The following is a 14,183-nucleotide window of genomic DNA, read 5'->3' as shown; positions in this document are numbered from 1 at the left end:
CCTCAGGGTCTTCATACCAAACATGGAACTAGGGCTGCAGGCTTCCAGGCAAAAGTGCTTGCTTCTGGAAGCTTGATGACCTGAAGCAACATCCTGGGGAACCACGTAGTGGAAAGAGAGAAAGACCTCTCTCTATACGTGGACCATGTTACACTCCGCGCGCGCACACACACACACACATACACACACACATACACACACACATACACACACACATACACACACACATACACACACACATACACACACACATACACACACACATACACACACATACACATACACACACACACATACACACACACACATACACACACACACATACACACACACACACACACATTTTCTAATGTTTTTATGCTGTACATCTTGATGCATTCCCTTAATCCCAGCATTCAGGAAACAGAGGTCAGATATCTGTGAGTTCAAAGCTACCCTGGTCTACAGAGTGAATTCCAGGCTAGCCAGGGATAGGTAGTGAAACCCTGTCACCAAAAAAAAGGAAAGGAAAGAAAGGAAGGAAGGAAGGAAGGAAGGGTTAAGATGGAGCCAAGCTTTGTATTTTTGTTTTGTTTTTAAATAAAGAGCTTTCCCTTCGATTTTTTTTTTTAAATCTCATTTGGAAGAGAGCAACACCTTAGCACACTGGACAGTAATTTTCCGATTTAGGAAGTTTTACAAATTCCAGACAATTGGATAAAGCAGGCTCAGTATTGAGGTAGGGGAATGTCTAACTTCCCCTTCAGGGAAGGCTGACTGAATAGGGTAGTCTAGATATCTACTTGATGAATTGGTGGGTAGATGGATAACCAACAAATCGTATATAGTTCATTAGTGATCGTCTAGGTGTGGCAAGTATCTGGTATTTATTGTAAAAGTCAACTTTTAGGCTGTTGGTTTTCATACTAAAAGGAGACTCGGGAGATATATCAACAGATTTGGCAAATCTCCGCTGTGTATTAGCCGTGAGATTGGAACAAAATGCTCAATAGTCAACTTCCTGTCTGCTGTGACTGAATTCTCAGGGATAAAACGCTTTTCTGGCCCTGATGAAGGCCATCAGATCAAGAGCAGACTTCCTAGAGGTGGGATCAGAAATGCAAGCTACCTTTTGCAAAGTCAGGCATGGGCTGTTGGAACCTTCTGTCGAGTTCAGGTGACCCTCCGCTGTGTCCTGAGGCAGCCAAGTTGTGTGACCGACGCATAAAGACGACCCAGCAGTCCTTTTATGCAAGACAGCACTCCCCCCCACTCCCCAAAGCCCTTCGAGGGCCTCCCCCAAAGTATCCTGAGAACAGCAGCGAACCAACAATCAGTTTCTTCCAAGAATGCCGGCCACGGCTGTGGCTGCCAAACCCGTGGGGGCCTTAAAATCCTTCTGCGCCTAGAAATAACAGCCATATTTCGACTAGTACACCCCCACCGTGGACTGTGGGCATTTAGTATCAATTTCTTGGCCCAACTTTTTAATATTTTTTTAAAATACTCAATTTTAGGACCCACAACTATGTAATCTTTCTGTTTTCTCGCTATGACCAAATGGCTCAATTTATCATTTAAAAATCAAGCCATCAGTCGGAGGAGGCAGTGATCGGGAGGCGAGATCAGATCATCAAGTGGAGGCCATAGAATTTTCAGTGTCTCCTAAATATCTAGAAATGACCACCATGATGCCAGTTTTATTTCAGGAAACGCGGGCCTGACTGCTGAAGGAGGAAGACACCTTTAGTGAATGAGGGCTTAGCGGGGTGAAGCGGCGGGGTATGCTATGCTAGCCCTAGTACAATCAGCGGGGTACCCGGCACCGGGAACACGCTCCAGGCTGGCAGAAGGCGGCTGACCGCCAGAGGGGGCGGAGCCTCGCGGAGTCCTGCCTTGGACCTTTGTGACGTAGGACAATGCCTGCCACGCGTCCGAATTCGGTCCTACGGGGGAGCCACACTCCCTTGGACACACTACAGGGCTCACACTAGGCCGGAGGGTCCTGCTTTAGGAACCATGCATTTCCTAGTCAGACTAGCGGTTTTCCTCAGCCTGTGTGGCTGTTCCAACGCTCAGGGACAAACGAAAGAAGACACAGAGGAAGTGAAAATAGAGGTTCTGCATCGTCCAGAAAACTGCTCCAAAACAAGCAGGAAAGGAGACTTGCTAAATGCCCATTACGACGGCTACTTGGCTAAAGATGGCTCCAAATTCTACTGCAGGTAGGAGATGCTCCTTGCAGTTCAAGCTCAGTCGATACACTCCATGCCACCAGCCAGAAGCCAACTGATGCTTCTGTTTTAAGGGTTTTTGTTTGTGTTTTGGGTTTTCTGTTTTGATTGTTTTTTTTTAACAGTAAATTAAGTCAATATGCCAATTTAGATTAGAAGATAGTACCTAAAAAAACTGAATGCTTTTAATTGTTGAAAATGTTAGCTTGGTAAATTGACGGCAGACCCACTACATCGCGGGCATCCTACTGACCACCGCCACTGTCCTTGGGACCCCTACAGCTAAATCAAGGCTACTCGAAAGGATAGTCATACTTTGTTTACCCAGAGCTGAATTCTCTTTCCAAACAGAATGTATTAGAAGCTAGCGCATTTTGTTCTGGTCTTCAGGGGGTCATTTTCTGGCAGAATCCCTGGAGATTTCACCCACTTGGCTCTCCCATCTCTATTAGGGTCTGATTGGGTACCCTTTCTTTAGCTGTGCCCTCCAAAGACAGGGCACCCTCCAAAGACAGGCCTGGAGAAAGCAATTCTTTCCAATTTAGAGGGAAACTTATTCTTTCTATTTAGAAGAGAAATTTAACGAGATGTTACTTTCAGTCCTTAAAATGAAATCTGGAGCTCAGCCTGCCTCTTCGGTTTTGGGAAGAAACCCAGAGAAATTAAATGAGTTTTGTTCAAGCCATGCAGCTAGTTAGAGGCAGGAGACCCGTTTAAAACTTTGACTATTGGGTAGTTTTTGTTTTTTTGGGTTTTTTTATTTATTAATTTATTTAACTTTATTATGTTCGTTGGTGTGAAGGTGTCAGATCTCGTGGAACTACATTTTCAGACAGTTGTGAGCTGCCATGTGGGTGCTGGGAATCGAACCCGGGTCCTCTGGAAGAGCAGTCAGTGCTCTTAACCGCTGAGCCATCTCTCCAGCCCCTATTGGGTAGTTTTTGTAAGGATGACAGTAGGACAGAAATTGAATGACTTCCAGCGATCCTTTCTGCTAACACCACAAAGGACGGACTTACGGAAGAATGCGAACACGGGAACAGAGACTCCAATTTTAAATAAAAACCAAACTTTCTTTCATGACCTCTGCTCATTTAAGTACCAAGTATGGTTTCTTGCAGTCGGACACAAGATGAAGGCCACCCGAAATGGTTTGTTCTTGGCGTTGGGCATGTCATAAAGGGGCTAGACATCGCAATGATGGACATGTGCCCTGGAGAGAAGAGAAAAGTGATTATACCTCCCTCGTTTGCTTATGGAAAAGAAGGTTACGGTAAGAACCTTTGCCTGCTCCCCTTGTTTGAAACCCCTGTCAACGCCCCCTATTTGGACTCTCTAATACCTAATTAGCAGTCGGTTTCCAAAGGGCGATTTTGGCATCCCCCTGTCTCCTGGTAGAGTCATGGCATCTTTGAAGCCGTTGACTGAGTCTTGAAGAGGTAATCCCCCTTGCCCCTGTTTCTCAGCAGAAGACTGCTGCCCCAAGTGAGATCAAGGAGAGTGAGTGCTTCGAGCTAGTCAGACCTGACATTCCCAAAGAGATGGTTCCAGATCGCTATAGCTTCATGCTCACTGCCTTCTGTCAATCATTTGCTCCTATCAGAATAGTTCCTAGGGCCTGGTGTGTGACTCGTGGTGGGAGAGGGCTTGCCCCCACCACCTGATTTCATCCTGGCACTGCACTACAAAAGAAAAAGAAAAAAGACAGCCTCCCACGGCATCATACTTTTATAAGCAGTGTGTGTGTGTGTGTGTGTGTGTGTGTGTACATGCATAGGAGCCTGAGAAAGAAAGAAAATTGAAGATAATTTAAATGCAATACTATCTTCAAAAAGTGGTGAGTTGTTTTTTTTCTAGACAAAACAATGTAGGTCAAGTTTGCCCTTCAGTCTCTTTCCTCAGTTCCTGAGTTGTCTCGTCAACATCCCGCTTACCCTCAGAGTATCCACATCCATCTTCAATGGGCCTAGACCCATTATCCTACAGCAAATGGCTAATTTATCATTTACCAAAACTGGTTTATGCTTGGGTAAGAAGGACTGCCCAGCTTCCCAAACTACCAACAAACTATATCCTTTCTGCAGGGAAATAGACATTCTCACTGCCTTTGAGGAGTCTCCAGTAAACATCTAAGCAATCTCACTGACACATTTATTTTACTTATAAGAAAAGTGAGGCCTGAAAAAATACATACTTTGGACTGTGGTTACCTGTTGCTATACCTGTATTACAATAGCTTAAAGAAATTTACCAAAATCTTCTTGATTATGTGTAGCTCTAGCTGGTCTGGAACTCACTCTGTAGACCAGGCTGGCCTCGAACTCACAGAGCTCCTCTTGCCTCTACCTCCCAAGTGCTGAAATTAAAGGTGTGCACCACTGTCACCTGGCTATTACATAAGCTTTTTAAAAATATTTTTATTAATTCTTTTCTTTGAGAGTTTTATGTAGGTACACAATATATTTTGATAACATTCACCCCCACACTGTTTTCCCCTAATTCCTCTAAGATCCACTCCACTTCACCTCTTTACTCCCTCCCAACTGTCAGTCATTCACACAACACACACACTCACTCACACACACAGTGAGAGAGAGATCTCCTGCCGGATTAAATTTGTGTTGTCCAAATACTCATGGTTGTGGGACCATCCACTGCAGCATGGTCAACCTACCGGGGACAGAGAATTGACTCTCCCTCCCCAGAACCCATCAGCTGTCCATAGCTCCTCAGTTAGGGGTAAGGGCAGGAACGCTAGCATGTTGACTGGCTGGCTCTTTACAGGTCTTGCTCACTATGAGCTTCACGTACGTGTCTATTAAAACATAACAGTAGTTATGACTTCATTTTAGGTGATGCTTGAAGAGGCTTTTCTTCTGGCAAAATGTCCTTGACTCGTGTCACGGAACACCCCTGCATGTCTTGAAGTGCATGTGGCTTTCTAGAGCTTTAATTAACGGTCTCTGTGGTATGTATATATTCTTTGCATTAACTCCTACCTCTTCTCTCTACCTCTATAAATGTAATTCTATTGCAATGCACATCTATCTCCTTTTTTTAGCTTTAATATTTTTTGTAGAAAAAACCTAATTAGCAACATTTTCTGCATTTATCATAGACTTGTTTAGGAACTTCCCATGCATCTGTGGTACTTTTTTCTTGGGAAATTTGAGTGTGGGCTTCGAGGAGCTCAGTGGTGTGGGTTAGCTCACTTGCCTCTCAGGCTCTGCTTCCAGCAGCAGCAGCAGAATAACACAGGGAACTTGTGCTTCGAGTCTGTCTTAATTACTGTCATTTTTCTGTCCTTCAAAGTCAGGTATTTTGTAGAATATTAGGTCGGGACTTTGACAACAGGCGCCTGCTGGTGGGCAGATTCTTCTGTGTTCCAGCTTTGGAAAGTGCACTGCTTTGGGCTTTAACTTCTGCCTTTTCCTGTTTGGGTGATAGAAGTATTTTAGCAAGAATCATCTACTTAACCATTAAAGACATTGCTGTTTCTTTTGCTGAACAAACTTAGCTACTTTCAAAGACTTTCATTTAGCAGATACATGTGTATATGTCCTATATCACATGACCTATAAGGCCCTGGAAACATACTCAGCTACTTACTGCATCTTGGCAACCCTATGAAATATTAATCTGATATAGCCTCATCTTGCTAAATTCACCAGCTGCATCAGCTAACAGATAAACTTTATTAAAACTATTCAATTTCATTTAAAAATGTTTATTATTAGAAATATCTGTGTAAAACTGCTTCTGGACTTTTGTTACTGCATTTAACTTTTTCCTGTCTATAAATTTTAAAAGCTAGTTGATATTTGTTTTACTTATGCTCCTGGATTACTTTATAAAATCATTTTCTTAGAGATTATACTTTGGAATCTCTTTTTCTTCTTCTTCTTTTTTTTTTTGTTTTCCTATTTTGTTTTGTTTGATTGGTTGTTGGTTTTCTGAGCCAGATTTTTCTGTGTAACCTTGACTGTCCTGGAACTCACTCTATAGACCAGGCTGGCCTCAAATAGAGATCTGCCTGCCTCTGCCTCCTGGGAGCCGGGATTAAAGGTGTGTGCCACCACCACCCAGCTCTCTGCCTAATTTCATTTATTTATATACGGACAAAGCATGAACCTCAGCGGGTCAGAGGTCAGAGGACAGTTTGTGGGAGGCGTCAGTTCTATCTTTGCACCGTCTGGGTTCCAGGTATTGAACTCAGGTCATCAGGCTTGGCAGCAGGTGCCACTGAGTCTGTTCACCAGCCCAACTTTGGTGGGTTTCTTCCCACCATACATTTCTTCCCTATACCATGTCTCTGTCTATATCATCATATAGGATGATCAAGATATAGTAACAAAATCTTTATTTATTGTAACTTAACCAGGAAACTGGTCCAGAAGGGCCTTTGGACTGACCTAGTTTCAAATATACGGGGGGGGGGGGTGGGGGGGTTCCCAAAATGTTTTTATAAAAAGGGGACAAAATAGATAAAACCTGAAATTTTTTATACTAAACTTAATAGTTTGAAAGCAGTACTTCTAAGCTCTAAAACCCTGATACTCATGTGACCACTGAATGAATCTCTGAAAGCCATTTTTCAGTAAGTCAAACTGTTAAAATTTAAACCCTTAGCAGAAGGCAAGATCCCACCCAACGCAACACTGATGTTTGAGATTGAACTTTACGCTGTGACCAAAGGACCACGGAGCATTGAAACGTTTAAGCAGATAGACACGGACAACGACAGGCAACTCTCTAAAGCCGAGGTAATTCAAACTTCGGGTGTGCAGTTTGAGCTGTTTTTCCATTATAAGTCAAAGGCACTTGTGTCGAAGATACTCCTTAGTGTTCGCTAGTGTTGACTCTGATTGCTTTAGTAGAGCTGCTTGCTGGAAATTCCGACCTCAGAGAAGAAAATGTCCTTTCCCTTTTCTCTGTATATAGGAAGGCCAAGAAAGTCCTAGTGTGAGGCCTCATGATGCAGGCCGGTAGCCTCAGTTATTCCCAAGCCCGACATAAGAAAATAATACCGCAAAGGACAGCCTGGGCTACAAAGAATTCAAGGGTATTCTGGGTAACTTACTAACACACTGTCTCAAAAAGTGCAAAAGGGTCTGGGCATATGGCTCATTAGTAGAGTTCTTGCCCGAATATCCATAAGGCCCTGGTTTCAATTACTAGTACTGGCAAATCAATCAATCAAGAAAAATCCCAAGCTACCCATGGCTCTTCCGGCAGCTACACTAGAGAGACAGACTTCTTTCCAACAGTACTGTATGGACTTGTCCCTCTGGACTCTGATGTAGATGAGATTATGTAGAGCTAGCAAGACTTTGAACTGAGTAGGCTAAGAAATTGGTAATCATCAGCTAAAAGTCCACCTCCTATAGATCAACTAATGAATATTTGTAATAATGATACGTGTTCTTCACACTTTCTTGGTCCCAGATACCATTCTAAGCACATAAGTGCGTGAATGCATCTAGTCTTCAGGACAGCGTAGGTGACAATCCCTTCTGTCATCTCTTGTAGATGGGGAGATGCTAGGGAGCATGTTGAGTACTTAGCTGCGATGACAAACCCGGGATTGCAGCCCGGCTGTCTGGCTCTGTGCTTTGAGTCTTGGGTACTCCCTACCTTCCAGGTACCACCATCTTGAATGTTTCAGGGAAGCCCACAGTGCCTTGTCTAGTCCCACAGTCTACGCTTAACTTGGCCGTCTTCCTCCTTCGTTCAGAGGTGATTAGAAACATAACATCACCTTGGTAGGTAATGAGGCGGGGGGGGGGGGGCCCTTGATTTCAAATAGTTCATTTTCTATTTCAGGCACTTCAGGGTTGAGATAAGGTCTCATTCTAGTCCCAAGCTGTACTGGAACTGTGATTTGTATAGGCTGGTCTTGAACTCGTGGGAATTCTCCTACCTCTTCCAAGGGCTAGAATTACAAGAACAAGCCCTAGCTGCTAAGCCTTTGCTTCTTTTCCTATTTTCTTTCTTTTTGGGGGAGAGGATTGGATTTAGAACAAGGTCATTCTAGGCAAGCACTAGCCCCTAAGCTACATCTCCATCTCCAGTCTCCATTCTCCATTCTTCTTCCTCTCCCCCTCCAACCCTCTTGCCACACAACTCTAGTTCCTCCTCCAGGAGCCTCATAAATAATAAGTCCTTCCTTGAGGCTCCTCCACTGGCCAGGAGGGAGAGAGGCCTATCTGCCAGGTGGCTCACCTTGCTTTTTCCTTTTCTGATAAAGACCACAGCCAAAAGCAACTCAGGGAAGAAAGGCCTTATTGGGCTTTCATATCCTAAGTCTTAGTCCCTTGAGTGAAGCCAGGGCAGGGACCTGAAGGCTGGAACTGAAGCAGAGACAACAGGGGAATACTGCTTACTGGCTTCATCCCAATGGCTTGCTCTACCTGCTGTGTGCTACACCCCAGGACTACTGCCCACTGTGAGCTGAGCCCTCCCACGTCAATCATTAATCAAGAAAATACCCCACAGACTTGCTCCAGGCCAGCCTGATGGAGGCAGTTCCTCAACTGAGGTTTCCTCTTCCCGGGTGACTCTAGTTTCTACCAGCACACACCAGGCCTTCACAGGGTCTCTAGAGGGGAACTGTCTTCAGTGTTACTTCTCCTGACTCCTCACCGCCCTACCAGCAGCAAAGGGGTCACATGGCACCCTGGGAAGCATCCTGTGCACATGCTGTCCATGGCTTACTTCAGCCACACCCGGAGGTTCCTTCTGGACTATGAACGCCCCTAGACATTAGGGTGTCTCCAGTTCTTTTCTGGGAAATAAAAGTAGAGGCGATCCAAAATACACTCAGCTTCACTACAGTTTCCCAGGCATCTTGCTGGGTCTCAGCTACACTGTCCCGGGATGGGTAAGAATGCTTTTTTGCCCAGTTATAACAATTTAGTTATCGTCTGTTGACGTGGACCCTGATGTCACAGTCCTATGGTATAGACACTTCTCTCCTTTGACAGATGGTATTCCTAGTGTTCAGAAGGTTGGATGCTTTGTTGCAGACCATGTAGTAGATACATTTGGAAGCCCAGATCTGAAACATGAACTAACAGAAACTTCCTTTCTTAATTGATTGTTTCTTCAGGTTAAGTAAGGTGGGAGTGGGGTATAGTATTAAATTACAAAATGAAAGGAGTGTAGAGCCCATCACTGACACAAATTAAAGTCGTGGGGCTGGAGAGATGGCTCAGCAATTGAGTGCTCCCTGCTCTTGACAGAGGACCAGAGTTACCTCCCACATCTGCTTGCATCAGACCAGTCACTCCAGCTCCAGGGGTTCTGATGCCCTCTTCTGGTCTCTCTGGGTGCTGCAGGCACAAAAGCATTAATAAAATAATCTAAGAAAAATTAGAAGCTGTGTTCTTGCCCACCGCCTTGTATCTTTACACACACCGTATAGAAAAAGAGTAGCTTTTGAACGCCATAATTAGTTATGAAAAGATAGTTTTGATTTGGAAAATGCAGAATGTTTGAGGCTGTTTAAAACGCTTTATACTTACATAGGATTGCTAAGTCTCAGCCGAAAGGGGAAAAAATGTTCCTCCCTTCATATTGGATCAGAGTCATGTCTGAGAACCTGCTGCAAGGCCCACTAATTCAACTCCACCTTTCAAAACTTGCCTCTCTTGCCTCTCAAATGGCCCAGACTTGCAGAACATTGTCTCCAGCTCGGTAGACTATGCTTTCCTTAGCATAAATCAGCATTTTCCTAGGGAAAAACAGTTGTCACGTAGATATCTTTAAATTATGCGGTGTACACATTTTAAGAAGCAAAACCAAGTTGACCATAGTGATGTCTAGCCATAGTCCCAGCTTCTAAGGGAGCTGAAGAATGGATTGGGCCTATAAATTGAGACCAGCCTGGACAACACAGTGAGAGATGGTGTTGTCTCGAAATAAGGGAATGGGGGTGGGTGGGGAGTTTTGTTTTGCTTTTTTTTTTAAACTTAGCTTAACTCGGTATAAATAGCACCATTTCAGCATGAAACCTCCAGCATCAGTGAGGTGTGCTTTTAGTTAGGATCGCCCAAGTCTGGTGTGTGACTTACACTTACAGGCACACGTCTCAGGTTACCATAGCCACCCGCAGACGTTGCATGTGGCTAATAGGACAGCGCTTCACTGCATGCTTGCTTAGAGAAATGTCCGGTGCTGCAAACACAAGCAGGCAACACTGGAGAATGTCTGAAGATTAGCTTGATGATGCAGTAGATTCATTAGTTCCAGAGACAAAAACACTAATGAGATTTTATCAAATAATAGGAGTCCATAAGACTGTGCTCGCCTTTCCTAAAATGAACAGTGGATTATTAGAAAGTATTTCGTTTCAGGAAGTAATATATAGTAATACAGATTGGTGTGGCTAGTGCTACCAATCTACAACCCCAGGGACAGCTAATTTGAACACCCATTTCTCTTCAGAAATCGCTTCAAAAGTTAAAAACGAAAAAATTCCTGGGCTGAGCCTGGTGGCTCATGCCTTTAATCCCAGCTCTTGGGAAGCAGAAGCGAGCAGATCTCTGTGAGTTCAAGGTCAGCCTGGTCTACACAGTGAGTTCCAGGCTAGCCAGGGCTACACAGTGAGTTCCAGGCTAGCCAGGGCTACAATAGTGAGTTCCAGGCCAGTCAGACCTTGTTTCAAAGGTGTCTCCAAACCAAACCTTAAAATATTTTTTTCTTTCTTTCTTTTTTTTTTTTTTTTTTTTGGTTTTTTGAAAGCGGGTTTCTCTGTGTAACAGCCCTAACTGTCCTGGAACTAGCTCCGTAGACCAGGCTGGCCTCAAACTTAGAGCCTACCTCTGTTTCCTGAGCGCTGGGATTAAAGGCGTGCACCACCATCACCCAGCTGAAATACCTTTAAAAATATTAAAGGGCTGGCAGGATTTCCAGGTGACTATAGCTCTTGCTCTAAGCCTGGTGACCTAAGTTCAGTCCCCAGGATTCCACATGGTGGAAAGAGAGAACCAACGTCCATCAGTTGTCCTCCGACCGCCATGCGTCCGCCGTGGTCCTCGAGTGCTCCCCTGTAAGCCATCAGATAAATGACTTAAAATTGTTCTATCACTCGATATGCTTATTCATTACTATAATCATTTCTCAAAGTTACCAGACATTTGTGCAGGTTTCGTTATTAACAACATTCTCGTCTGGCCCTCCAGATCGAGCTTTACTTGCAGAAGGACTTTGAGAAAGATGAAAAGCCCCGGGACAAGTCCTATCAGAAGGCAGTTTTGGAAGATATCTTTAAGAAAAATGACCACAACGGAGATGGCTTCATTTCTCCCAAGGAATACAATGTGCACCAACACGATGAGCTATAAATTTTACTTCTTTGTTAGTAAATTACTGCACTTTGCTTTAAAAAAAAAAGGTCACTTTTCTCCATGTTGTGGTTGCCTGTTTTCCCTTATGAAAAGATATTAGTTTCCTTTAATAAACATAATTTTGGTGTGATAATGTGAAGCTGTTTTGCAAATCTAACTCTGGGGTAGGTGTGATTGTATCCCCTGTTATTTTCTCCTGTGAACATAAATTGTAGCACCAGGGAATGGGCCTGTATCCCAGTGGGTGACACCCTCCTTCAGGGCGTGGATGAATACTCTAAGTGCTTCTCGGCTCTTAGTAACAGTGAGGAGAGGTACGAAAAGATCCTGAAGATCCAAGATTTTAATTCCTAAAATGCCCCATATTCCTAAGAATACTCAAAAGACCAGGAAGCAATAGCTTTTTTATTTATGCATTTTGTGATGTTTTATAGATAGTAGGATATAAAAGCATGGTACGAAGTCTTCCTTTGAGGTCCATGCAGGAAGAAGTCAGTTGTGCATAACTCGGATGCATGAAGAATTTCAGCAGTCTGTACTTTTTGGTGTGAGCTTCTGGCCTTGGGAATTTGGCCAAACTAAAGCTCATCACCTGTACCAGACTCTTCTTCCTCAAGCGCTACTATAAGTGTATTATTACTCTTCCATGTTTCTTCTCACTGTCTACCATGTATAGCTTTTTAAAAAGTATTTAGTGTGTGTGTGCTCACGCATGTGCGCACGGGCAAGCGTGTGCACAAGCACGTGCAGACGCATGAATAGAGGTGTCTATGGAGGCCAGAGGCTGTAACTCCCGGGAGCTGGAGTTGCAGACTGTTGTGAGCTATACGAAGTGGGTCCTGGAAATCAAACCACGGTCCTTTGTGACAGAGCTGAATGATCTCGCCAGCATCCCTTATTGTCCCCGCCCCACCCATCCATTAAGTTTGGCCCATAATTTTAAATTAGTGTCATAGCATGTCTTGGGTTGCGGTTGCCTTTCTCTATCTCTTACCACACCACTCCAGCATTCTTAATGGCAAATGACGGTTACAAACTGGAATGCATTAAAATTTTTAAAAATTTAACTTTTTAAAAAGTTAAACTTTTTTGCTACAAACGAGGTATCTTGTGTGGTAGTTTGAGTGTAATTGGCCCCCATGAAGCTCATAGGGAGTGGTGCCACTGGGAGGTGTGGCCTTGTTGAAGGAAAGGTGTGGGGGGGGAGCAGGCTTTGAGGTTTCTTTGACTTGAACTTCGCTCAGAGTCACAGTCCACTTCCTGTTGCCTTCTGATCAGTATGTAGCCAGCACCGTGTCTGCCTGCACACCATCGTGCCCCCCCCCAACACCATGATGATAATGGGCTGAACCTCTGCAACTGAAAGTGAGCCACCCCAGTTAACTGTCTTCCTTTTAAGAGCTGCCGTGGTCATGGTGTCTCTCCACAGCAATAGAAACCCTAAGACACCTTGCTATTCCAGTTCTGAGTTGTGGTCAAAGCATTAATGTGGTCCAACTTGTTGAGAGGAGAGAAGAGATGCTGGACCACGTTGCAAAAGGAAGGGCGCTGGAACATGTAAAAATCTGGATGCTTCCTATGTATGTCAAGCAGAATGGCTCTGGCTGAAATAAGTGAGCTCAGAACAAACAAAGCTTTTTCTGTTCTCTGAAATGTGTTCTTTCCAAACATTTGTTCATTTTTATCTCTCGGGTGTGTTGTTGACAACATTTTTTTTTTCTTTTTCTGCATTGTGAGATAGGGTTTTGCTATGCAGTCCAAGCTGGGCACAGACTCTGTATCCTCCTGCCTCAGCATTCTGAATGCTGAGATTTTAGCAGAAATTTTATCTAAAATGTAGAAGTTATAGAAACTATTACATTAGTAAATGCCACCTGCGCATACAAAATTTAACCCCTCCGCTACCTTCTCTTACCTTCCTAACACTTTCCGGCCACTATGTCGCCTACCAGTTTACTTCCCTCAATGTGCACAAAATATGAATTAAGTAAGTATATGAACACCTTCCTTGCCCATCATTTATCATACAAGGCATTTGTTGGGCTTTTATTTGTTTTTGCTTTTGTTTTTTTATGAGATGGGGCCTGCTGTAATAGCCCAAGCTTTCCTGCACTCACTGTGCAGCCTAGCCTGATGTCAAAACTCAATCCTTCTGCCTCATCTTCCTGCATACTGGGACTGCAGGCATATACTACTTCACCCAGCCTATACAAAGTACTTCCGAATTTGTTTTTTAAAGTTAAGGCTCCATTAGCCGGAGGTGTGGTGGCTCAGTGAACGGTGCTTGCCTAGCATGCTTGAAGACCCACCTGAGTTCAACCCCAGCACCATAGGATCTGGAAGTAGTGGCAGACACCTGTAACTCAGCACTCAGAGACAGAGGCAGGGAAATGAGGCATTCAACATCACCCTGGCCTACACAGGGAGTTCAAGGACAGCCTGGACTACGGGAGGCTCTATCTAAAAGAGAAGAAAGAAAAAGCACATATGTTAAATGAATACATGTACCCGAAAACTTATCTTTTAAATAACAGTTTAAATATAAATCATTACCCATCCTACCTATGTGCAGTGTGCCGTGGTCTGTTTCTTGTAATTGATTCATGCCTTTGGGTGAATCTAA

General features: G+C 44.0%; 1 protein-coding gene across 3 annotated transcripts; it reads left to right on the top strand.

Moving 5' to 3' along the window:
* The first annotated feature begins 1,896 nt into the window (after window positions 1-1,896).
* Window positions 1,897-11,595, top strand: LOC121439083 (peptidyl-prolyl cis-trans isomerase FKBP7). Of its 3 annotated transcripts, none has more exons than XM_041639583.1 (4): window positions 1,897-2,204; window positions 3,335-3,486; window positions 6,846-6,976; window positions 11,396-11,595. In XM_041639583.1, the coding sequence occupies exons 1-4, from the start codon at window positions 1,999-2,001 to the stop codon at window positions 11,555-11,557; spliced, it is 651 nt and encodes a 216-aa protein (XP_041495517.1). In that variant the 5' UTR covers window positions 1,897-1,998; the 3' UTR covers window positions 11,558-11,595. The 3 variants fall into 3 exon arrangements, with proteins under 3 accessions (XP_041495517.1, XP_041495516.1, XP_041495518.1); XM_041639582.1 differs by having other exon boundaries at window positions 6,843-6,976; XM_041639584.1 differs by lacking the exons at window positions 1,897-2,204; window positions 3,335-3,486 and adding an exon at window positions 5,071-5,181 and having other exon boundaries at window positions 6,843-6,976.
* Window positions 11,596-14,183: the final 2,588 nt, after the last annotated feature.

The sequence above is a fragment of the Microtus oregoni genome, unplaced genomic scaffold (genome assembly GCF_018167655.1).
Source record: "Microtus oregoni isolate MIOR12 unplaced genomic scaffold, Mior012 000060F_001, whole genome shotgun sequence".
In the NCBI taxonomy this organism is placed as follows: domain Eukaryota; kingdom Metazoa; phylum Chordata; class Mammalia; order Rodentia; family Cricetidae; genus Microtus; species Microtus oregoni.
Note: the sequence above shows the minus strand (reverse complement) of the source record. Positions and strands in the feature narration are given on the sequence as shown.